We start from the raw sequence: 25,857 nt of genomic DNA, 5'->3' as shown, positions 1-25,857 counted from the left end.
AAAATGTTAAAAGCTAAGCAGTAAAGTGTTCAAACGGAAAATGGCAATTGAAAATGTGGATGGAGAACCAATACGCAGAAATGTATTTTACAAACGGGAAGTAACAATTTGCGTCGTAGTGGGACTGGGAGTTATTCTCAGAACTTGCTAAAGGCAGTGCTATTATACGGGCACTATCGGATCTGTTAAATCTACCTTCATTCGGTTCTTGTCTGTTTGTGTGATTTCTTTTCTTGTGTTTTAATTACTTATATAAGAATTCAAGTCTTGGAGAACCTTTATATCTCTAAGGATAATTTTACTATCGTTGTTTTATTATATATATTTTAGCTATGACACTTAGAGACTTTTAAAAGTCTAAATAATTTTAGTATTTATCTGTTTTTTGCATTTTTTTATTATAGGGATTTTTGTGTAATTCGACATTTAGAGATTTCATTGATTCAAAAACTTAAAACTCAAACATTTACTCAGCGAATAGGCCACAGGGCACTTATACATGACATATTTTTACAAGCAATAAAAATAACCAAAAAATGCAAAATACAATTACAAAAATATGGAAACAATCTGCTTGATAAAAATAGTTTTATATATTACATCGAAGGCAAGTTTTTATTTCTCGCATGAATTTTAACTGGTTTGTACTATCCGCCTTTCAATGATAGTCTTGCGATTTTCCGCTCCATATCGGACGTAAGCTCGCACCATGTAAATGGGGCTTTAAGAATTATCTTCCTTTTATAGTTGCAGTTCTAGTGCGGATGTTACTGGAATCAATTTGCAGTCAAAGAAAAGTTAAGCACGGTAATGTTACGTGATATATGAAAATGAGTCTTTATTTTCGTTTTAAGTTTGAGTGACTTAAATAGTGACTTTTAACCAACTACAACTTTTGTATTGCTTCAAGAACTGACCTCGAGGCGCTGGGTTATGATTAAATATCTAAAATAGAAGTCTAAAACGCAATTAACGCCTCGAGAAAGAAGGAAAGGGGTCAAAGAATGAAGGGAAGGGGGGAAAGAAGAAGAAAGGGTAATTTAAGGTCATGTGGGGTAAAAGAAACAGTATGAGGATTTCTACACGTGTTTTTCTAGCCCCAGTGTTTCTATAACCCCATCTAACCGTAGTATTTTTTAATTTCACATTCAAATGTGTAATAAAATTTCAAATAATATACATTTATTTATTAAAGGATTTTGTATAATCGTCATAGTTAGACATTACTGTACAAATTGAAGAAAAATAATCTTCTATGACTTTCGCCTGTTTTACAATTTGGTCAGTTAAACAAAAGAAAAATATTTAAAAGTAAGGAATTATTAAATTTATCGGGGTCTTTATACATGAGACAATTGTTTAAAAATGATTACAATAGTATTAGTGAGAATAAATTTAAATGGCAAAGTTTATTCGATGATATATCTACAATTTTATTTTACTATCAGCAACATAAATACAAAATAAAAATACTGTCACAATCATAATCTTTCATGTCAAATAGCCTAATACTAATTAAATATCTTATTATCACATAAAATATTTAAAATGTATTTATAGTTATGTAACAACACCGCTTTGAATAAGCCGCAATAATTTAAAAATATTTTAACGTTCGCATAATTTAAATTTAGATTTTTGAATATTTTCCCATACACTTCAGAAGTGATTTGAATGATATTGAACAGTTTTCTAACAATAAATTAAAGAATGAATATTATTTCTTTAGACAGACCAAAAAAACACTTTAAAAAATATGTACTTCAGAAAATTTACTCGAAACTTGATATTAAGCAGTTTTAAACTTTAAAGTAGTAGAAATGTTAAAAATATAAAATTACATTGTGAAACTTAATAACGGGAATCACATACCACTGTAATAGTACATTACGATACAAGTGCGAAAAATGGGAAATTTGAAAATAGTGGCAATAAATTAAAACACGACCGAAGGGAGTGTTTTAAATCGACACGAGTTGCGAATTACCTATTCGCACATGTATCGTACAACGTTTTACAGTACATATGGCCCTTTAAATGTTCGACACAGTAACGTAATATGCAAATTTTTGCACTAGTGCGGTAAAGTAGCACCATATGTACTGTAAAGATATAATAAAGAAGAGTGCTTTTTGCTCATAATTTCTCATCCTGTTACTGAGCTTCAAATATATAATTAAAAGCGTTAGAAAACAGTTCAAAATTAATTTTTAATAATTAAAACTGTATTTCACCTTACTCATATTAATTTCGCAATTAACCTAAATTAAATAAACTCACGACATCGTTTTATAACAGAAAGCTCGTCTCATATATTACTTAATCTATTTTATTTTTAATGTCTTATACGTTCTAAAACTAACTATATGGCAACTTTTCGTATAACATACATGTGTATATCTATACATATGTACCTATTTACAGGATTTTATTTACACTTGTTATCTAATTATCGTTGATACGGCTTTTACACAAAACGATTAGAAAGTGTTTGAAACAATTTAATTACAAACATAATTATTTGGTTTAAATTTAGGAGTATTTTGAATGGATAAATCAGCTGTTTATGATTTCTAAAACTTAACTAGTACGAGTAATATCTGCATTAGACAAAATGATAATGGGCTTTGGGTACGTTTAAACGAAAACTCAATTAAGAAGTTCATCGTTGTATCAAAATTATTAAGTTGGTTTCACACTGGATTTTTTAGAGGGCGGGGCGATTTTGATTTAATAATTGGGTACTTGACACATGTTGAATATTATAACAAAATTTAGTTAAATGGATAGAAAATGAGCCATCCATTATAAAAAAGTGGAATTTAAAAAATTATACTGAGATTATAAAAAAAATACAAGGCTCCAAAGTCTAAAAAAAAAAAATTTTTGTCCTTCAAAAATAGAAAAAAAATGGTATCATTCGATTCCATACATTTTATTGAAAAATAAATTGTATGACAACTATACACATAAACGCAATATTTCAGGGTCAAAATGGCAATTTCCTTGATCTTCCATACATTTAGGACAGACTTATATAATGTGACGTCACATCATGTTATCATTTTGTCAGAGGCGTTTCAATCGTCGAGTGCGAGCGTCAGACTTTAACTCTAATTTCTGACCTTTGTGTTGCTTAAATGCCATGAGTCCCATATAGACATTTGATCCTCAGTAAAATCAATATCGTATGACATTATTTACAAAATTATTTACAAAAAACTGTCAAGTAGCCAATTTGTTAATGTTTAATGACGAAAGCGGTGGTGGCCGAGTGGATATGACGTCCGACTTCCGCGTCCGGAATCCGGAGGTCGCGGGTTCAAATCCTGGCTCGTACCAATGAGTTTTTCGGAACTTATGTACGAAATATCATTTGATATTTACCACTAGCTTTTCGGTGAAGGAAAACATCGTGAGGAAACCTGCATACATCTGAGAAGAAATTCAAAGGTGTTTGTGAAGTCCCCAATCCGCATTGGGCTAGCGTGGGGACTATAGCCCGAGCCCTCTCGCACATGAGAGGAGGCCTGTGCCCAACAGTGGGACGTATATAGGCTGAATTATTATTAATGACGACCTTGAAAACCGCTCAACCTGATTGGTTCCCGCGCACCGGTCATAGAGTCGAGTTATTAGGCATTTCGCTCGTACTTATTGATGCGCCTGAGATGCACTGCGAGACATTTCAAGGTCATATCATAACAAGATTGAAACTATGACAAATGTTAAAATTAATTCAAGAATCAGCCTCCAGCTATCGAAAATGAATAATAAAAAAAACTGAACGCATTTGAGTCAATTGAGCTTATCATAGGATACGACGAGTAAATCTTTTCCCGTGTTATTTAACACCGTTTCTGAGTCATTATAATATAATTTATTTAAATCAAACAAAACGATGACTTCTTCTAAAATATTTTTTAAGATTGATTTCAAAATGCGCTAAATCACACAACTAATACTATCTATGTATTGAGATTAAATTACATTTCAGTCTTATACACCCCTTGGAAGTGAATTTTGACCAATAAGTTAATACGGTAAATTTAGTAGGGTAAACTTTAATTAGTAGGGTAACATTGGTTATCGATTTTGAAACTACAAAATATTCGGTTCTGAACGCTTTCAACATATCATTACTTCTGGGTGCCTAGCCAAGATGCCAATCTTTTGCACCGTAGCGAACGATACGCTAATGTCTCTCTGTCGCACTAATATATGGAAAAGTGATATATAGAGAGATTATCTTCTTTCTTCGTTCCCTACAGCCCAAACGATTGGCATCTTGGCTAGGCCTTCTGTTAAGATTGCCAACTACATACATCATAAAATTCTTAAGCTCGCATTCAAAAATCAACTCTATTCCTTTAAATAATATTACCCCGCGAATCAAAGTAACCCCAGTTTAACGGTAGGAGATGTAGAAGGAAAAATAATTAATTGTTATTCATATTTAATTCCCATCCTGAAAGTAGTTACTGTTTTTGACAAGTTTTTTTACATGAACTTATTGGTGGCAAAATTTAGAGTGTTTTTTTAGATTTACCGGATATTTTGTATTATTGTATCAGTTTTATTTATCTCTATATTTCGCCCTGTAGGTTTTAAATGAGCGTGCTACTAATTTTAAGACAGTGATTTATGTCAACATAGAATTTCAAATGAGAAATATATTTTTCACCACACCAACTGGTAAAGGCCCTATTGATTGTTCGAAAACTAATGAGAACATGTGGGGCAAAATAATCAGATGCAAAGTTTGAGTTGTTTCCTTATTTTAGCTGGTAGAATTGACTTTTAAATAATAATTTAAAATTATATTTTTATGACTTTCATTTGGATTTAAATTGGTTTGATTTTATTGGTATTTTATAGTTTAGTATTTTCCTCGCGTTGGTGTAGTGAAAAATGTTGTTTCACTCGGAGGCAAAGTTTGTTTAACCCTCGTGCCTTGAACCCCTCGCAACGCTCAAGAATCCATTTCTCGAAATACTCGCTACGCTCGTGGTTCAATTTTGGAATCTTTCGCTAGCTCGGGCATCAATATTAGCACGAGCGGTTAAAAAACAACTTTGCCCCCTTGTACAACAAATAACTATTTATGTATTATAGAGGAATCGAATCGATTATTTAAAAAAGAAAATAAAAGTATTATTATATATATTAATGTGTTATTTTTTGTATTATACTCAAATTAACAGTTTCGGTTCAGTTATATGTATACGGTCGAGTTCACAAACATATTATTATTTATTAATTTTAGTTAAGGCGTGTAAGTATACATATTTTTGATAAAGTTGTCTTTTAAAGACGTTTGTGAAATTGGCTGACATCTGAAAGTAATACATAGGTAACTATTGTACCAGTAACCTTAAAAATATAAATTGTCAAACTTTGTATATGAACTACATAGTTAAATCTTCTTCAAACAAATAAATGAAAGAATTTATTCTACTACATAAGTCATTAAACCATGAATCGGGGTTACTTTGTAAATCGGGGATACATTAACCATCTCATGCAATACAATATGCAATTTAGTTCAACATACCTATATTCTGCTAAGAATGAACATTAATACCCTTTTGAACATTTGACCAAACCCCAGTGATTAACGACACCCCATATGAATTATGTCACAAGTCACAACATAATATTTAGACCGATATTTTACTGTAAGTTATTTTCACCGTATCAAAATCAGGATAATCAGCTTACACCTCGTTAAGTTTTCATATAATGAACACGTTAAAACACCATGTTGCTGTAATACTGTCATAAAATATTATACAGCTACACTTAAAAAAACTGTTAAAATTCTTGATTTCTTACTTAATCTATACAATCTGACCACAAGTCACTCGGGCAACACTGACACTGTCATCTGGCCACAATAGTCACACTGGCAACACTTTATAAAGTGTGTTTAACAAGTACACTTGTTTAGCACTCTTGACTGCCTATTTTGACAGGTTCTAAATTTGTGTCCGTAGATTTACCGGCACTCTGTTTGAGTTCAGTCGGCTTTTGATTCATTGTGTTTCCTGTAACAATAACATTTAATATTTATAATGTATAAAAAACCTTAAACTTAAGTTTTATGTACGCTTATAGGTCATTAAGAATTGTCAATCTTTTGTGGAGGAGCGGTTGTCTCTTAATACAGGTATCTTGAATACTTAAAAAGAGGCACCAGCAAGGATATTGAAATGTTTACTTTAAGTTACTGAATATATATTTTTTTTTATAAAGCTTGGATCCATTAATATTTATTTACAATAACAATATACATAATGGATATATACAGATGATTACTATAACTAGCTTATATCTAAAATAGGCCCTTGAGGCATTGTACCAAGGATGCTGGCGGCATTTCCTCGTTGTATCACAATACTGATACGTTGTGCGAGGAAGCCGCCAGCTTCGGTCACCAGTTACGTCAACCAAACGTTTCGCGATTTAAAACTTAGTGTTATTAAATTGGGGTTACTGTGAACTTTCAAACTTTCACATTTTACTAAATATTTATACTAGTATGTTTAAATAAGAATAAATAATTGCTTGGCCAATTGATACAATAATTCGCTACGAGTACAATATTTATAACGTCCATACTACGAAGTTTGAAATACATAGTAGTTATGTATTCTGTAGAACTAGTTTTAAGATTGTTAGCTTAACAGTCTCTTGACGTGAAATATGTATTTCATACAATTTTTTATTTTTTTTATTCTTTGACATTTGGAGAACCTTTACACCTCCAAATCTTATTATTGTGTATTATTATTTTTCTCAGACCGTGGGGACCTTATACATCTCCAAACTTAATGTATTAACCGTGGAGACTATACGTCTCTGTCATATTGTATAATATACTTGACTTGGTACATACTAGTTATGTACAGAATGTAGCATTAGTTTATGAGACTGCTAGTTTAACAGTCCAGACGCGGTTTATTTATTTAGTATAAATTTTATTTTGACACTTGGAGAGACTTTACACCTCCAAATTTTATTAGTATTAGTACTCTGACATTGGGGACCTTTTACATCTCCAGATTTAATGTGTTTTTAACCATAGAGACTATACATCTCTATTGTATTGTATTAATTATTTATTTTAAGATTATTATAATGTAATGTTTGCCCAGGTATTGGCTGTTGTATTTATAAATGTTGTTATGTATTTTTCATGTCACTATATGATGTTACTATAAATGTTGTATTGACTTGTAAAAGAGCCCTTGAGGCCTACTTGCAGAATAAATTTTTGAATTTTGAATTTTGGTATGGTTTCTATTATATTAAAAAATATGTACAAACCATCTAAAAATAAGAAGAACATTTTTATTTATTATTTAATATATTCTTCAGCTTTTGGTTTAAAATATTCGAGGTTTATGTAATTGTTATCTGGGGTCAACATTGTAAAATAATCATGTTACTTTTTTATTACATATTATTAATTCTAATGTCAAATATGCCCAAAGTTGTTAATCACAGAAATTGGTTAAAAATCAACTTACCATTTATTCTTTTTAAATGCGGCAGCGTATTCGTACTCCTCTCCATCATCTTATTATAATACACACTATTGTCCGTGTTGAACCGCACCGGGGGCGAGTTGGAACATCTGCCGTCCCTCTCCAGGTACCGGTGGTCGAGCTCTGGCAGTGGGAGCGGTAGGGGGGTGCGGGGGTTGCTGTAGAGCGAGGGGGGAGGGGTGGCGTAGAGCTCGGGCGGCATTAGCTGCTCGGCTGGTAGCTGGAAGAGAAATTAGTTACAGAATGAGCTTACTGTGGGACTTAGTCAATTTGTATACGAGTAATAATGTCGTATGTCGTAGAATTAAGGAAAAATGTGAAATCATATTTGACATCATCCATAGCTCAATTTATGCAGCAAAACAGATGAAAAAACGCAACGTATAAAAGACATCAATACGTATACGCTGTGTACAGTTTTGATGTGCTCGGTATTGTAACTATTTTATGCCTTGGCCGATATTGTGTGTTGCGGAGTGTATCAGGTAGGTTATTTTAACCGCTCGGATATTACAAGTACAGTATTCTAGACGTGCTGACGCAGCGCTGGGTCTCGCCTTTGCTCGCGCACTGGGTGCGGCTGCACGCGCCGCACCACGCCGTACCACGCCGCTTTTATATAGTTTTTATTTTTGTTTGTTGTTTATATTTTGCTGTGCTATTTACTAACACTAATATGGATTGTATTATTCGAAATAAAACTATTGAATTTAATTGAATTACGGATGAAAGGTGCATTGGGGTAACATCGAAAGTACTTTGGTCAGAAGCACTTCATGCTTAAAAACTTATAACTAAGATAGTTCCCTGCAAAACTGTAGTTAGACTGCAGGTATGAGTCTCTTTAATATTACATACAATGTTTGGCAAACAATGTTTTAAAATTATTTCTCTTACTAAGCTACCCCAATGTACCTTATACCAGTGGGGCGACACTCCTCCTTTCGGTCATTCTAAGCTCCGTTTGGCTCAGCATTGCTCCGAGCAATTATTAGGGTTGGCATAACTTGACGTCCCTTTGCGTGTACGACCACAGATATAATAGTGACTGGAATTTTGACAATCCTAAATAGCCAAAAGGGATAGTGCAATACATTAGAAATGGACAGCATGATTCATCCCTTAATCGCTGTCAAACTTCGGTTTTGTAGGAAGTGTCATTTCTGTACGGTAATTATTCTATGCTTATACCAACATTTCTGTTCTATCAAACACCAGTACCCCTAGTGTAAATTTATTCGACAGCGAAACGTGACGTATGCGTTAAGTCACATTTTGTATGGGATTTTGAGTTTTCAAATGTCCCGCTTGTCGCGCTGTTTCTAAAACCCATTCAAAAGACTTAACGCAAACGCGTACGTCACGTTTCGCTATCAAATAAATTTACACTAGGGGTTCAGAAAGCGGTTCAAATTAAGGTAGGTTTTGCAAGACCAAATAAAAACAAATAAAAATCCTGATCGAAGCTCCGTAAAAGCTGGTAAAAATGCAACCTTTGATACAGACATGATAGCTGCACCATGTAGTTTATTTACCACTCAAAAGTGCACATCAACGAAGGCGTTAAAATCCAAGCTCCCGCTTTCGTGTTTGCACATTTTGCAGCTACAAATATACCAGCGGAAACTTTTACGTTGAAACGTTGAAAAACCCCCTTTATTTTATTAAGAGACATGTTGTGCGATTCTCTTGAAAAATGTCTAGAGAAAAGTGGAGCGCTTTCAACACATGGCACTGAAAGAAACTGACGTTAACTTGATTGTTCAAAATTGTAGTAAAATATGGCCTCTTCACTGCAATGCTTAAAAATATACAAAGAAATATAGCGAATGAGAGAATACTAAGGGAATTTATGAGTAAGTATTTATATTAGAGTTTATCTCTCTCGTACTTAAGAAAGCTTGTGCCCAGCAGGAGAACGTATACATATTGGCTACGTGTGATGCATGGGTGGGGGAAGTGAAGCGATCGGAGCGCATGCGGTGGTGAAAATTGGAACTAATCAAGGATAGCGTATTTAACATTTCGTACAAGTTATATAGCTTGAAATGGAACTTTAATTTACAATCTCTTGAAATATTCATTTAAATTGTATGGTGTGAGGGACCATTGTAATCAGTATGAAATGCTTAATATAACTAACGGATTTAATTTGATAATTCTTAATACTGTATTCGTGTAAATAGCTTTGCAAATGCCACATATTACTTATGTGATCTTTTTCTAGAAGTTAAGAATGGATATAGTAAGTTATCCTTAAAAGATAGATATTCACCATCGCAGATTTTTTTGTAGACCCATTCAAGAGAGAAAATTACACCACACATTGTGTTGTTATAGCTCAAACGGATTAGACAGCGTTTTCGATTAAAGCTCCTAGCCAGAGTGATTTTTTCTGACTACATCGTCATATTTCAAACAATTGACACAAAAATCACTCTATTGATAGATGAAAGTCGTATGAAAATCCGTTTTAGTTTTGGAGTAGTTTTATAAGGTGTAGTGAATTGACGTTTTCCCCTAGATTTGCGGCTGCTAGGTTGCATGATACGTACACATAGCGAATAGGCTATATTATTTTAGTTAGTGATAATAGTACATTACGATACAAGTGCGAAAAATAGGAAATTCGAAACGAGTGGCGATAAATTAAAACACGACCGAAGGGAGTGTTTTAAATCGACACGAGTTGCGAATTACCTATTCGCACATGTATCGTACAACGTTTTACAGTACATATGGCCCTTTAAATGTTCGACACAGTAACATAATATGCTACTTCTCGCACTAGTGCTATAAAGTAGCCCCATATGTACTGTAAATAGTATTTTAAGTTCTAATTTTAAGCGACTGTCATATTGGACTTTTAAATGCTTCCCATCCAATTGCCGGACCGGCAAATTAAAATCTTTCTCAAAACCTGTTTTCATTCTGGTATAGCTAAGTTACTTTTTTTAACAAAACCACCACTGTTCGTAAAAGAATGGAATAGAATTGCAAACGCGAATGCGTCGTTGGGTTTTTGTCAAAATATAGGAGAAAGAAACGGAAAAGCAGAAAGTTAACAGAGAGTTATTTGTTTTGATTCGAAGAAATACTGAAATAGGTATTTTGTTTCAGTATTTCTCTAATTTTTAAGAATTACACAAACTGAACAGATATACAAAATGTAAGTTTTGTACGTATAACTTCTACTCGCACTCGCACAATTTCTAGGAAAGAAAACTATCTCGAATAGATATAAATATATTACTTGAATGTTCATGTCTTTCATGTTAACTACCTATTTCAGAATAGATAATATTCACATTGACACATTGTAAGTAGGTTGCGTAGTAAAATGGCGTACGGACAGATTTTTTTTCTTTTTTTTTGTTATTTCATTGTATGATTATATCAAATGAAAGCTTATTTTATATATATATTTTAACTGTAATTGGTTGCCTTATTAAAAAGTTGGTCCAGTGGTTAAAAGGTGGGCTAAATTAACCGATTTTTATATAAAATCTAGGCAACCATGGACATGGACATATCTTAACCCAGGAAGTTAAAAATAAACTTAAAAACTTACCAAACCACTAGTATTCAAAGGAAGTGCATTCTTATACTTCAGCCAATCCTCGTACACCTTATCATACGGCGGCCTATGGCAATCATTTGGCCCAACATTCGGCACTCCCAGACTACTCATAGGCCCAAGGCTCTGTATACTCGGACCAAGATTCGCCATAGGATTAGGCTGGTATGTTGGCCGTACCCTGTACTCCATTGGACGGATTTGTATGTAGTGATTGCATGGATCTATGTTGTGGTCGTAGAACCTGTCGCAGTTGGGTGGGACTGCGTCGTATTTTTCTGCAGGATTCTTTGATATTAAAGGGCGTATTGAACTGTAATCAGTTGTCGAGGACTTGTTTGAGCAGCTATCGCTTATTTTGCCATCTAGCGGTATGATGTCTGGGTTTTTGTCTGGAAAAGAAAGACATCAACATCACTGTCGGTGTATAAATTATATTAAACACTTTATGTTAAATATAAAATACATCTTTATTGTAGAAACAAATAAAAAGGTATGGGGTGTGGGGTCAATTTGAACTTGATTATAATGATCGTATTACTCGTAACATTCAATTAACCCTATACGATGATTAGTCTTATACAGTATATGTCGTTCCTACCTTTATAAAATTATACAATAAGGTAGACCTTATTGATATGGCGAATGAGAATGATTATTAAGAAATGAAAATGAAAGATAATATAGATATAAAGCCCGACCAGAAATATATGATCATTTTCAAGAGGGCGCTGTTATTGACATGTATAGGGTGACAGTTCAGTTTAGTATGAAAAATTTAGTTCCAATGAAATTCCGCAATATGGCACATGATCCTATATTACTGGTCAGGCTTTAATACTCGTATAATAAATAAAAAAGAATACCTAAACTGTCAACGCTGTCCGACTCCTTCGTGCCTGTCAAAGGCATGTTGGAAGTTTCGTCCTGCTGTCTCTTGTCTTTTTCATTTTTATCTGAAACGAAATGTTTCAATCAATTCTTAGTAATAAATTACCATATTATATTATCCATATTATCATAATATTTTTTCCATGAAATCATTAACGCAGAGTTATGAAGTGAAATTTCAGAGCCGCTTTCATTACAAGGACATTATTTACATTGGACAGGTGGCGTGTTCTGATTGTTATAACAGGTTTAGAATTTAATTCGTTAGTAAATTGTCGTGATTGTTGTTAACATGTCGCGCGAGTGACTAAATAGAAAAGAATAGATTTTTTTATCCGTAAACACGCAAACGAGAAACGCTAAAAGATACTCAGAATTAAGTATCACGAAATGGCCTCATCTCAGCATAAATAGTAGGAGTTATTATGTTATAAGGAGTATCTACCCTCATCTGTTATTTATTTGTGATTAGAAAGAAGTGATAGACAATATTCACATTGACACATTGCAAATAGGTTGCCTATTAAATAAGCGTACGGAGATTTTTTTTAATTAGTTTAAGTTTTATAATTTTTTCACGTAGCTTGGGTAATCTTTTTGATCGACCATGTCATGATCCATACGGCCACGTAACGAAGTTAATTATAAGTAATATTTTTAGACTACGGTGGAGGGATGTTATAGTTACGCATACGCATGTGTACACGCATAGGCTAAGTACCATTGGCTGCATCCAGCGGCCGACCGATCAGTTGATTACAGGACTTCTATAAGCGAGCACGTTTGTTTGTCTTCTGGCCTCCTAACCTCACAACTAACAGATACGGTGACAGCTGTCACGTCAATATAATTTAAGGTTATAAATTGTATAGAAGTGATAGCTGACGCCGTACCCAAGCTATGTGATAAATAATAGTTCAGTTTTTCAACCAGATATATTACTTTTGATACTGACAGATCGTATTTATAAGAAATGCAGATCGAACTCGTAACCTGTTATTACAATCAAAATTCGCCTCCTGCTCTGTACGTGTCAACTTGTCTATTATATTGTAAGAACATTTCGATGAAATTTGATATATGGGAGTTTTCAGGTGCGAAAAATTAATCTAGCTAGGTCTTCTCTGGGTAAACGCGCATATTTGTATTTTTATATATTTTCCGAGCAAATCTCGGTCTAGTAGATATTGAACTTAATGAATGACGCACAGGAAATAACTTATTTAAATTATTATTTAAGCTTCGGAGAAACATCGAATGCAACTGTAATGTGGCAACTATACTTTTTTACTCTGTATTATTTTGTATGAAATTACGTTGAAAAAGGTTGGCTCGTATTTAAACTTTAAATAAATACTGATGAAAGTAAATACTGTACATGATATTTACATAAAAAGCTTCAAAGGCCAGCCGCCTTGCGGTAAGCACATACATTGGTGAATAAAAAGATCAAATTGACGCTGACGTGACTATAGAAATGATTCGCTATTAAACCAAAAGTGTCACGGGTACACCAAAAGGAAATTTCACGCTTAGTTTTCGAGCTCGAACTTTATAACTTCGCATGGAGCAAGTTCCAAAGCAAGGCTTAAACTTTATTTAAACGTCGAGCGTATACGTGGATACTTGAACTTTGATGACAGCTATATTACACGAACTCGACCTCTTGCTCAACTTTATGCATTTTTTTGTGGTCAACTTCATAGTATTCAACCCACATTTCTTTGAAGTGGATTATTTGAACTTAAACTTTTTATATTAAAGGAGAAAATGCATAAAATTCAAAACGGATGAATGCTTGCCGGACGTGGTGAATTTTCCAATTTTTCCTTTAGCATAAAAAGTAGTATCGCAGTATGTAGTGTAGTCTGCTTGATAAAAATAGTTTTATATGAACTTAGTTTGCTTCTTCATGTGTCTTAGAAAACTAGACTACCATTTATAGCACAAGAATGTCGCAGTAGGTAGCCAATGAGAGTCAAAGCCTTGATAGTTAAAATAAGAATTTGCAAAGGCATTCGATTGGGTCTTCCGTCAGCATCATCTGTCCAGTTACTATATTACGGACTACCCGAGGGTTATGCAAATGGATCGCAATTTTTCTACCCGAAAGACGCACACACTTCGTAGTAGACGACTAGACAGTAGCTGCTCAGAAAACATGGGCCTAATTTTTGGATTCCCGCAGGGCTCTGTGTTGTCGCCAATACTGTTTTCCAGTATACGCTTAATTATATACGATCTAGGAATTTGATTTCTGTGCCACTTCGTACCTCAGTGACACCAATATTAGATCGGCTTTCATATTGATTATTACTGTGACAAGGTACGACGTAACACAAACCTAACATAAATCAAACATCGTATGTAGACCATAACAAAGATCGCATATTGTACCAGTACCAGTAGTAGTATTACCAGTGTCTTCTTATTAAATCATATTAATTTGAGCCCACAGCACTCTCTCTAGACTATATGTAACGATTCATTAAAGTGCTGCTCAAAAGCTGGGCATGAACATTTAATCTAAGGTTTTCTTGGTCTTGGTGGGATACAAACTTACTGTTTTTCTTATTGCAGTGCTTGCAACAGAAGACGGTGGCGGAGACGGCCGTCATGGCGGCTATTACACCGACGGACACCAGCACGATGATCAGAACAGTCGTCAGCTCGACTTTAACAGGGACTTGCGCTGTAGAAAAATAGAGATATAAGTTTACCACTGGAGAGACGAAGTGCAAAAAGACTTTAGCGAACTCGGCGCCGTCGACTGGACAGAAACGGTTTTGGACAGAGAAACATGACCGTATTTGGTGTCGGAGGCCAAGATCCACTTCGGGTCGCTGCGCCACAGGAGTAAGTAAGTAAGTTTCACTGCTGGTTAATTTAAAAATAGAAGAAATTGTACATAAACAAACTTAGCTTTCGGTACATGGCAAGAAGAAGTTGATAACTTGTGAGATAAAATTGAAGAACCTTATGTAATTCTATTTTAAGATCAAATTTCTTCAAATCAAATTAGATCAGAAAATCTTTCTCGAGTTATCAACTTTCTTCATATGATTTAATCTAGGTACTCGTACTTGAAGAATTCTTTAATAATGCGATTTTTTTATCGGATATTTTTTTTGTGTTTCAGCAGATGACAAAATGTCTAATTAACTAATTACAGTAATGACAGTACATTACACACCATTACATACAAGTAGCCGAAGTAATAGCAGTTTTGTAACAAAGTAACAACATAGAACTAAACAGGGCGGTTCTTTGATAAAACCTGTTTATTATTATAGACCTGTGCACATCGGGCGTGTGCGTAGACGTAAAAGTGCACTTGCGCGTTGTATTATACAGATCCTTATAAGAGACGGCACACCGCTTGCGTGACGTGTGCGTGCGCGGCTCAAACATTTTGACGCACGTTTTGTTTTACTTAACGTTACTTATATGATATGAATGATATGATATTTATTGGTAAATTTACATTTACATGTTATTTTATTTATACAATTATCTTGTCATAGAATATTGTCATTCAATATGATTGAATGTCTTTTACATTATTTGATTATTTATTATATTCATATTAATAAATTTAGACTTATAGCATTACAATATGTACATATTACGATAAAAACATTTTATTATATTCCTATATACTTTAGTAGGTACGCGATTGAGTCAATGACCCGTAGTGGCCATCGCAGAATTCGTCAATATAGCAAGCGGTTTATAGTAGTGCGGCTTTTAGTTTGCAAACAAATATTACATCGCTAGAAGCTTGCAAAGACATTTAAGGAAGCATAGTACTGTTTTTACAATCGACGTTAAATTACATCTTCCTTTAGACCTTAACAGTCCGAGACAGGAATCTTCCTTCCTTTCCTCAGGAAGGAAAAAACTTCAATAGTGCCAGTAAGACTGAAATTCCACCCGCTCTCATTACACTTCAATTAAGGGTAATGAAAGTCCATTTATTCCTGAAAATTGAAGGCGATCCTTTGTTTCGTAATTGAAGCGTGCTTATTGAGTATTACCGAGAATATTGGTTTATAGGTATTACTGGTTCCATCAAGGAATACGGATACTCGGTAAAAGCACTCGTTAGTGGGCGTATATTTGATTTAGCCTTGTTTTGGGAGGTATAAATAATATATTTAGATTAATGTGGAAATATTGTAAGATTTAGCGTTGTATGGAAATAATGGCTCGGTTTATACAACACAAATTGATGAAAAATATATTATTCCTGTAAAGTGTAATCACATATTATGCTTTAAATAGTTTTTTGACATGTTTTCACAGATTATGTTGCCAATAAATATGACATTAATGCATCAAGGCGGTTTGTTTTCAGGGGGTCTACCGCGATCTGATTGTGCTAGTGGCGCCCCCTACGCAGAGTTTTGCGCATTATTCCCTGTAATGTCCTTATACCAGTTAATCAATTATAAATAAAAGATAAGAAAAAATATAAAGAAAAAAGAAGAAAGAAATATAAAGAAAGAAGAAGATAAGATAGTTAATCAGTTAGTCAATTATAAATGTGCTCTATTAGTATGTAAATTATAGTATGTGAATTGTATCTTCTGTTGGTGATCCTAATAAACAAATAAATAAATAAATAATACTTATTATATCTATGTATACTTGTATAGTTAACACATCTAATAGCTAATCATGTTTTGTAGAAAACGCTGCTTTCGCCAAAGCTGTGCGTTAATGCGTAGCGAGGGATGTGTTTGTCATGAACCAATAGAAACCTTTCATTTAGCCATCCTCGCTCAGCGCAGCTCTAGTGGAAACAGCTCAGCGGAGCGAGGTTTCTGTACATACAACACAAGTGAAGGATGTGAGCGAGGTATATGTTCCGAGGGATGTGTTGCGAGGTACGGACGGGAGCGAGAAACATTAAAAAGCTCCGCAACCGCCTCACCGCACCCCGCTCGCTTATATGGAAGGAGCCCGCTACACACCGTCGCCACACATCCTCGCACCGCTCAGCTACCTCGCACATATTTGGTGGAAACATTGACATCGTTCCACATTCACGCTACGCATCCTCGTACCGCTCACCTATCTCGCACAGCTATGATGGAAACGCACCCTATAAAAAGGTTAACGTCATTCCGCAAGGCCGTATAAAGTTACCTTTAATACTAACCTGTATGTCTTTGAGGATATTTAAGCAGACTAGACGTCAACGTCAAAGGTTCACTGGCCCCTTTCCTATTGTATGCCCTCACTGCCACTGAGAGGGAATTGCTGGCGGAGAGACCAGATACATGGAGCTCTGGTTCATCGCTGCTTACGTTGGCTAGGAGCAGGCCTGTTCCCATGTCAAATACCTGAAAAAAAGGATGTTAAGCGTATTTTTGAGGGGCAGTGGTGGCTGAGCTAATACACGTCCAGAAATAAAGTTAAAAATGCGATGGTATGATATCAAAAAATTGCTGGATCGAAATTGGTACAAAGAGCGCAAATAGAACAGAATGAAAAATTTAAGGAGGTCTATATCTCTAAGATTGAAAAGGGTTAAGAAGAAGCGTCATTGTGTTATTATATAGAATGTAGTATTATATAGATAATGCCTATAGATTGAAAAGGCACTATCTATAGGCATTATTATTAGGTTTCCAACCTTCACAGTACATAGAGGTATATGTACTTACTTGCAATAAGAACGACTGCCGAATGCCGCCGTCATGCCCCGGCGTGCAGTTTAGAGTCAAAGAGTCGTAAGTCACGTTCGTAATCTCACACGCTTTAACAGCTGAAGGTTTATCTGCAACAAAGGATAATTGTGGCGTTATTCATAAACGGCTGGCAAATGTAAATAGGTAGTAGTAATAATGTAGGTAGTTATCCAACATAAGAGGCGCGCTCCAATGCTGGGCGCCTTTGGTGCCCTCATACTAAAGAGTCCGTCATAGTTCGCTGGACGGGAGAGTGTTTCGCGCACTCAAATCCTGGGCGCCTTCGGCACATTGACCGTTGATAATGTTCGTCCCTGTGTGTCATTTTCACAAGAGTGTTTGTTAGAAATGGACCAAATTTAGCAGTTGTCTCTCTTGATCTTTAATCATCATGACCACTATTCGACGCAATCGTAGATCGTTAGTCCTCGTAGAGGAACTTTTGTACGTGTTACTTAATACTTTCCTTGTAATTTAACTTGTAACTTTCTTGTCATTGTGTGTTCAATATCGTTTTGGTAAAGGTTATTGTATTAGCTACGTAACGATATAACAAAAATATACGTATCCAACCGCCATTTTATAAATATTTCCTAAATTTCAATAACTGATGAAAGCGACAGACAAATTCTATTCAACTTTTTCGATAATGAATACACAAACAAACAACAATTAACTTAATGAATCAATTTGCGAAACAGAAAGTGAAATAAATTCATTGAATATGGATTCAATTTAACACTTCCGATTCACTTGGATAATTTTGACAGCTTATTTTTCGTAATTTAAGCTGAAAACGGGACTTAATCGCGTGCACTTATTATTTGGCCTGACGTGTTGAATATGACATTAATTTCGTGGTAGCAGGCAGGTTGTTTTTCATTGACTTTATTGAAACTTTGTCGAATTTTAAACAGTACCCCTAGTGTAACTAATTTCGACAGCGAAACGTGACGTACGCGTTTGCGTTAAGTGTCATTTTGTATGAGATTTTTGACTTTCCAAAACGTCCCGCTTGGCGCGCTGTTCAAAAACCCATACAAAATGAGACTAAACGCAAACGCGTACGTCACGTTTCAAAATCGAATTTATTTACACTAAGGGTACAGAAATGTAGACAGATTGTTTCTGAGGTTGTAATGTGTTTGCCTTAATACCTAATTGGGACCGTGCGAAGTGCATGGTGGGGGTAAGTAAAGCGATCCCAGCGCATAAGGTGGTAAAAATTAGAACTAACTGCCTATAGCGTCTTTAACATTTCGTAAGCTCGAAATGAAACTTTAATATACGATTACTACTGAAATATTAATTTAAATTGTATGATGTAAGGGACCATTATAATCTGTATGAAATGCTTAACATAACTAACGTATTTCATTTGATAATTATTTATACTGTAACCGTGTAAATAGCTTTGCAAATGCCACATATTATGTGATATTTTTCTAGAAGTCAAGAATTGGTATAGTAAGTTATCCTTAAAAGATAGACATTCAACATAGCAGACTTTTTTGTAGACCCATGAAAGAGAGACAACCCCACCATACATTGTGTTGTTATAGCACAAAATTCCTAAAAGTTTTTAAAATGTCCTAGAAAATTTAACAAGAATTAAAAACGCAGTTTTCATTTTAGAAAACGAAAATTTCGTGCCCCATACAAAAATTACACAATTTTGGAAACTCTCCATCGGCATAGTTATAAGTACTCTAGCCTCACCTTGCGGGTAATAAGTATTCTATTTTTAGACTAAATAAAGAAACTAACCTGCAGGTAAAATATGGAAGAGACACGGCTTCGTTTGCCGTCCGACGCTGTTAGTACCGGAGCATTGGACCCATCCGTAATCCGATGATGTGTTGACCATGTATAAATATGTACCTGGGTAAAACAATATCAGTTAGCATCAAGGTCCAATAAGAACTTTTCCTTATACAGAACAAGTAATAGTACATATTACAGATATAGTGCATAATAGTTTTCCATCGTATTTTCTCGGAAACGTTCGTATTTGTCAACCTCAGTACTTTTTGTATCGAGACTAACTGACAATAAGATAGAAAATAAATATGCACTAACCCCCTTATTCATAAACGTGTACTAAAGTTACGATGCCGCTGATCATCGTTTGTCCCTTTCCCGCGTATTGGTATGATGGAAAGGGACAAACGATGATCAGCGGCATCGTAATTTTAGAACACGTTTATGAAATCTATAGGTACTAAGATACAGAAGGTTTGCCCAGTAGCCCTAGTGTACATTTATTCGATGGCAAAACGTGACGTAGTACGCGTTTGCGTTAAGTCTCATTTTGTATGAGATTTTCAGTTTCCAATACGTCCCACTTGGCGCGCTGTTTCTAATCCCATACAAAATTAGTCTTAACGCAAACGCGTACGTCACGTTCCGCTATCGAATAAATTTACACTAGGGGTTCAGCTTAGAACTAAAAAGTAGTAAAAGTATGTAAGTAAGTAGGAGTGAGCAACGCCTGGAATTATGTACGCCGCTTGCGAACGAGTTGCAGATGGTACACTATTAACTATATTTAAAAAGGGTCGAGACGCTCGACATGTTTCACTCCGTGCCGAGGAGTGTCGCCAGGAGATTACGTTGGCGGACCGGCGCAGACTGCGCGGAGTGAAACATGTCGAGCGTTTTTGACTTAAAATATGTGAGTGACCCGTTTTTCATATATTTATATGTATGTCTCTCACGATTTTTTTTATTAAGATGGTACGCTACCTATATCAGTTATTTCTGTTATCTGGCTCTCAAAATCGACAGTGTAATAACATAGACCTTCTCTGTCTTTCTCAGTAGAAATTAGGGTGACTGAATATAACCCCTGTAGCATACGCACTGTATTCTCCCGATTGGACGCACCTATACACTTTTCGAAGACAAAGTACCCAAGTTTTGTGGGAACAGATGTTTTTTGGCAAAAGTATCAAAGAAGTAAGTTATCGCATTGGAAGAGTGCCAATTTATGGACTAGATATTGACGTGGGAAAACTTAAATGATCACACATAAACAGTACATTCCGTAAGTTTGTATATTAGGTTTTTCCACTCATGTACTAGCTGGGAAAGATCTGGATAAGTTTGCCTTTGTGTCGCAATTTTTGCAAATTTTACATAACCTGTTTTGTGTACAATTACGTGCTTTCTACTACTACCTATATACTACTACTACAATGCAACTTAGCTAAGCGGATGCGGTGTTCAAAACAATCTACACACATTCTTATTAGATTGCCAGCAGTTAATCTTCAAACATTTCGAATTTCAACACTTGTTCGCTACGTAACTTTGGCTTTACAAAATATTTACAACTCTTTTTCGTCATTCTATTGTAAGAATAACATGAGTCACCATGTTTTGATCTTATCGTCCATGGTGTTACTTTTATCCCTTAATATCAACCCTTAAATTTACACCATAAAAAAAGACACGGAGTTAAATTAGAACTCGCATTAATTTTCCGTGGATTAACCCAAATCTGTGCTTATGCCAAAACGTGACATTTACCACTCTGCGCTGCGTTTAATGTGGAAGCAGCCGTGAGCTCATGCTTGCTGTGAGCAGAACTGTTGAACCACCAGTGGTACGTCATGGATTCCTGTCAAAATAAAATGATTATGTAATGATAATGATAGTTAGCACAATAGGAATGTTGTCCGTATCATAAATAGATTACTTTACAGCATGCACGAAATAAAGCACCAGAAAATTATTAGAAAAGCGTAGGCAGGACCTATTTTTTGATACAATTTTTATTTAATAAATCGGATAGAACTTAAAAGTAGGCGTAAATATGTTTCATAAATGTTTTTTCATATACATTCATATTGGCTAATCTTTTTGACAGTTCGAAAAAAGAAACTGATTTGACTAGAAGGCAAGTACCCTATTGATCTTTAAGTAGTCCTAAGTAGATTAAGACCGTTTTTTCTGTGTGAAAAAGGCGGGAAAGGCCTCCGTATTTCGTTTGAGGCCATAAATATAATTCTAAAACCAAACGTAATAGGGCAATCTACGCTTTTCTCACTATCTTCAAGGTGGTTCTTGATACCTACCTGTCTTTTTTCACTCAAAATTGTCTAAAAATGAACTTTCACTGACAAGTTTAGCGTATGTCACGGTAGAGTCAGACCACGCCAAGCCAAGTCACACCACCAAGTTTTCACATGAAGTTGGCAAGTAGTAGTCTTAGTTTTTGCAAAGTTATCGAACAGTTACATCCATCTGACAGCTATAATTGTCATTGATGCAAACAAGCATAGTTTCTTTTGCTTTTCAAACAAACTTTTACTTTATCCCAAATTATAAGACATATTATTTCAAATAAAAAATACTTTGGAACGCGATCTAAGGCTTATGTATTCAACCATTCAAAAGTTAAATGTCTCCCCATGAACAAATAAGTACCAAAAGCAATTTTCACAAAACAAAAATACCCTTAAGAACGTTAGAAATAAACTTTTCGTCAATTCGGAGCATCAAAATAAATATTGATTGACGGAAATTGAATGAACCTCTTTATAAAGCCTTTGGAACCAATTAAATTTTGTCCTATTTCAGAACTTCGGGTGAGGAATAACAATTGTTAACCGTACTTGGAGGTCAATTCTGCCTTAATAATTTGATGTGGTTTTATCGTCCTTGGCCGTGAGCACCAATTGGCGTTAGCGGCTGACGAAATGCAATTAGGACTCTCATAAGACATTTGGCTCGCATTTATTGCTCCGCGCAATAATATATAATAACTATAGATAAGTTAAACTCACATTTAATGAGCACAGAAAATAGTTCCATGATTATTTTACTACCTACGAATGAATCTGTTTTGTTGATTAATTTTCGCAATCCGTTCATCTTTGTTACTCGTTGTTAAGAACATAAGCTTGCCTTTTTCTCTTCGGTGTGCGGGAGCTCTTTAGTACGTGCTACGTACGTACGTGCTTTAGTGTCTTTAGTGCGCTCTCGTGTGCTTTAGTAGTAGTTTTGCTTGCGCGAGTAATGATCAAATGTAGAATTTGAGCGCTTCAATTTTGAAATACTTATAACCTATCTGGAGTTATAACTCCATATAAGATCATTGTGCGCATGAGATGCCTAATAACCCGACTCGCAACAAGCGTTTTAAAATGACATCGACATTATAATTGTAAAGATAGAATCGGCCATCAAAAGTTCGGTTGAGGAAAAACAATTGTGAATGATACCTGTGATATTATGATAATATTGTTGAGCATCTGTTGGGGGTTGAAAGACAATGTGATCAAAATAGGTTTCGTAATCAATTGTCTGTATTTCTGGCTTTGCAATTAATTTACTTCTTTGTAAACAGGGAAGAGATAAATATGTAATTATTATCTATGACATAACTTTTACGCAATAGTAGGTACGTGAGACAAATATTTTAAAGGAATCACGCTCGGATTATTTAAAATCAAACTTTTTGAGCGCTTTCTATACAAATTTTAATAGATTTTAGCGATTTTCAAAATACCCCACCCCAACGCACCTTATTTACAACATACCTTAGGATTGGCGTCTAGATCGCACTCAATTTCGATAAGCTCTCCTCTGGCAGCCCTCAGTACGGCCGGCTGCGAAGACTTGCACGTAGGGGTATCTGTGTAAAAGAGATGGATGATAGAAAAGAGTTTAGCGATATGGTATCAGCTTATTTCCCAGTTTTACTAAAGAGAATAGAATATAATAGAGAGCGTTTATTCGTGGCAAAATAAAAAAGAAAACAACATAACATATAAGCCACGAAATGGTCCCGGCTCAGCATGGTGCTAGCCTGGCTGGGCTGGCGCTGGTCTTCCGTCGGGGCCATGACCTTGTACAACACGAAGTGCAACACAATATTTACAATACCTAAATAATAAATAAAAAAAGACACATCATAAGAGCAAGCCCACTTAAGATCAGATGTGGAAATACTAAATTACAGAAATAAATTAATCACGCTGTGAATACCTGCCTTGAAATTACGTAGAATGCTATTATCAATAATATTAACTCATATAATTTGTGGGTCATACTAAATTAAAAAAATTCTGGAAAAAATGATTTTGCCAGTAAATATGCCACAAAGATAACAAAGACAGGAAATAAAACAGAACACTCACATTTAACATCCAACATGAGCTTTTCACTAAAGCCCTCTCCCAGGGCATTTCTAGCCGCACAGACATAAGCCCCGGCCGCTTTTCTGGATACCTTCTGGAGCACCAGGCTCTGGTTGGCTACCAGGACTCCAGGCCCTGGTTTCACTATCATTTCCTGGGAAAAATAAAACCTTTTTAGGCAAAGCGAATGGTCATTTTGTACACGTCGTACATAAAGTTCCTTTACAGTTATTTCTCATATTGTTTTTATATAACCTTGTCCTAGTTTTCTCAATTTCACGACTGGTTGTTGTAAATTTTGTTTTTTATTTGTTTGGTATTAGAGTGTAGTATTTAGGCAGTATTTTTTATACCACGTCGGTGGCAAACAAGCACACGGCCCACCTGACGGTAAGCAGTCACCGTAACCTATGGACGCCTGCAACTCCAGAGGTGTTACATGCGCGTTGCCGACCCTTTAAAAACCTGTACACTCCTGTTTTGAAGAATCCCATACTGTATACCCTCGGGAAAACCTCGGCAGGGAGCTCATTCCACAGCCGGAGCGTAAGTTCTAGCGTAAGTTCCACAGTTCTAGGGAATCCGTAAAGTACTACACAGCCACTCAGGTAACGGAACAGAAAACGATTGAACCGCCATAACAATTTTTACTTTTTAAAATTATTGCTATTAAGTAGGAAAGCGGACCCTGGCGCTAGGCCGGGAAAACGCTAGGTTGAAGAAGAAAATTATTGCTATTGTCATTATTAGTCTGTAATGTATGGCTAATGACCATGAGTTCGATCCTATTACTCTAACCATTTAATATGACGAGCAGCTTGCTCATTAGTGCGCATCTCATGCACCAATTTTCGTGACGTTCTTCAAGGTATCAAAAAAAGGTCAACGCCGTAACAAATTTTTTAATCATCGAGTTCCATGGGCCTTTGTCTGGAAAAAAAGATATTTATTTGGATGCAATACCCATACGAATACATTCAACTTACATTGTGTGTGAAATGTACGTGCGTGTGCCAAGGATTAGCTCGTACTCTGCAGTCGATGTACACGTCAGACCCTTCAACGACTTTGCTGGCGTCCAGGTTCGCTCCCAACTCAAGCTTCACCAGTGGTAGATCTGAACAGAATTAAATTCTATCATCATATTTGGTATGTAGATAGTTTTTGTTACTGGGAAGGATATAAATTAGTTTTCAACCCCCAAATCAGGGGGAAAAGGGGGTAGAAGTTTGTATGGGGAATCAATACATACAAGTATCTATATATCCCCCCTTACACTTCGCCCGCGGTCCGCCCTCTAATCAGTCGACACATGACAGACGAAATAAGACATGCAAAACAGACGCGAAGATTCGCAACCGTGTTAATTTGTGAAGCCTGAAGCATTGTGTACTTTGATCGGATCCCCTGTGTAGATCCCAATTTCCGGAGAAAGGTTAGTGCTGTATTGACAAAGTGACTACTTTTTTTATTCCCTAATTGTGTATCTACTTATCCCGTTTTCAAACATCATTCATTATTTATCGCCCACTATTAAGCATAGGTCTCTTCGAGTATGCCTCTTCTCCCCTGCTGAGCTAATCTCATCCAGAAGTGAATCTCATCCGCATGTCGTTCACCCGACGAGCCAATGGACGCCAGGCGCTCCTTTCGTCCGAATGTGGTTAATTCCGTTAACATTTTGGTCGACCTGCCATCACTTTGCCTGGCAATATGTGCCGCCCTAGTACTGACGTATGCCACTTCTTGCACCTTAAATGGCAATGTATGGTTAATGATAGAAAATAATTGACATGACCCAGGGCATTACTGAATATTTCTTAAAAATTTTGAGCTATATCCGTCAATAATCTAGGTACTTAGGTATTTAAACTATTTTTATTTTCAAAAGTAAAATGACTTCGCGTCGCATTGTAAGATCTTTGCTTTCTTGTGCCTTCTAATTTTTTTTTATCACGGATAAATTATACAATTCACATCAGTAACTACTTCATGTG

The 25,857-nt window shown here is 35.4% G+C and overlaps 1 protein-coding gene across 1 annotated transcript in view; it reads right to left on the bottom strand.

Moving 5' to 3' along the window:
* Positions 1–3,575: 3,575 nt before the first annotated feature.
* LOC133531114 (B-cell receptor CD22-like) overlaps positions 3,576–25,857 on the bottom strand; it is a 620,993-nt gene continuing 598,711 nt past the window's right edge. Inside the window, exons 11-22 of the mRNA XM_061869231.1 lie at positions 24,847–24,977; positions 23,861–24,014; positions 23,261–23,355; positions 21,246–21,336; positions 19,482–19,595; positions 17,691–17,803; positions 17,183–17,366; positions 14,582–14,710; positions 11,994–12,083; positions 11,122–11,519; positions 7,533–7,770; positions 3,576–6,047 (exon numbers count right to left, since the gene is read on the bottom strand). Coding sequence (XP_061725215.1) covers positions 5,947–6,047; positions 7,533–7,770; positions 11,122–11,519; positions 11,994–12,083; positions 14,582–14,710; positions 17,183–17,366; positions 17,691–17,803; positions 19,482–19,595; positions 21,246–21,336; positions 23,261–23,355; positions 23,861–24,014; positions 24,847–24,977 — 1,838 coding nt within the window. The 3' untranslated portion in view covers positions 3,576–5,946. The remainder of the gene's footprint in view (positions 6,048–7,532; positions 7,771–11,121; positions 11,520–11,993; positions 12,084–14,581; positions 14,711–17,182; positions 17,367–17,690; positions 17,804–19,481; positions 19,596–21,245; positions 21,337–23,260; positions 23,356–23,860; positions 24,015–24,846; positions 24,978–25,857) is intronic.

Source organism: Cydia pomonella, chromosome 24, assembly GCF_033807575.1.
Source record: "Cydia pomonella isolate Wapato2018A chromosome 24, ilCydPomo1, whole genome shotgun sequence".
NCBI classification, from domain to species: domain Eukaryota; kingdom Metazoa; phylum Arthropoda; class Insecta; order Lepidoptera; family Tortricidae; genus Cydia; species Cydia pomonella.
This window is presented reverse-complemented; position numbering and strand designations above follow the sequence as displayed.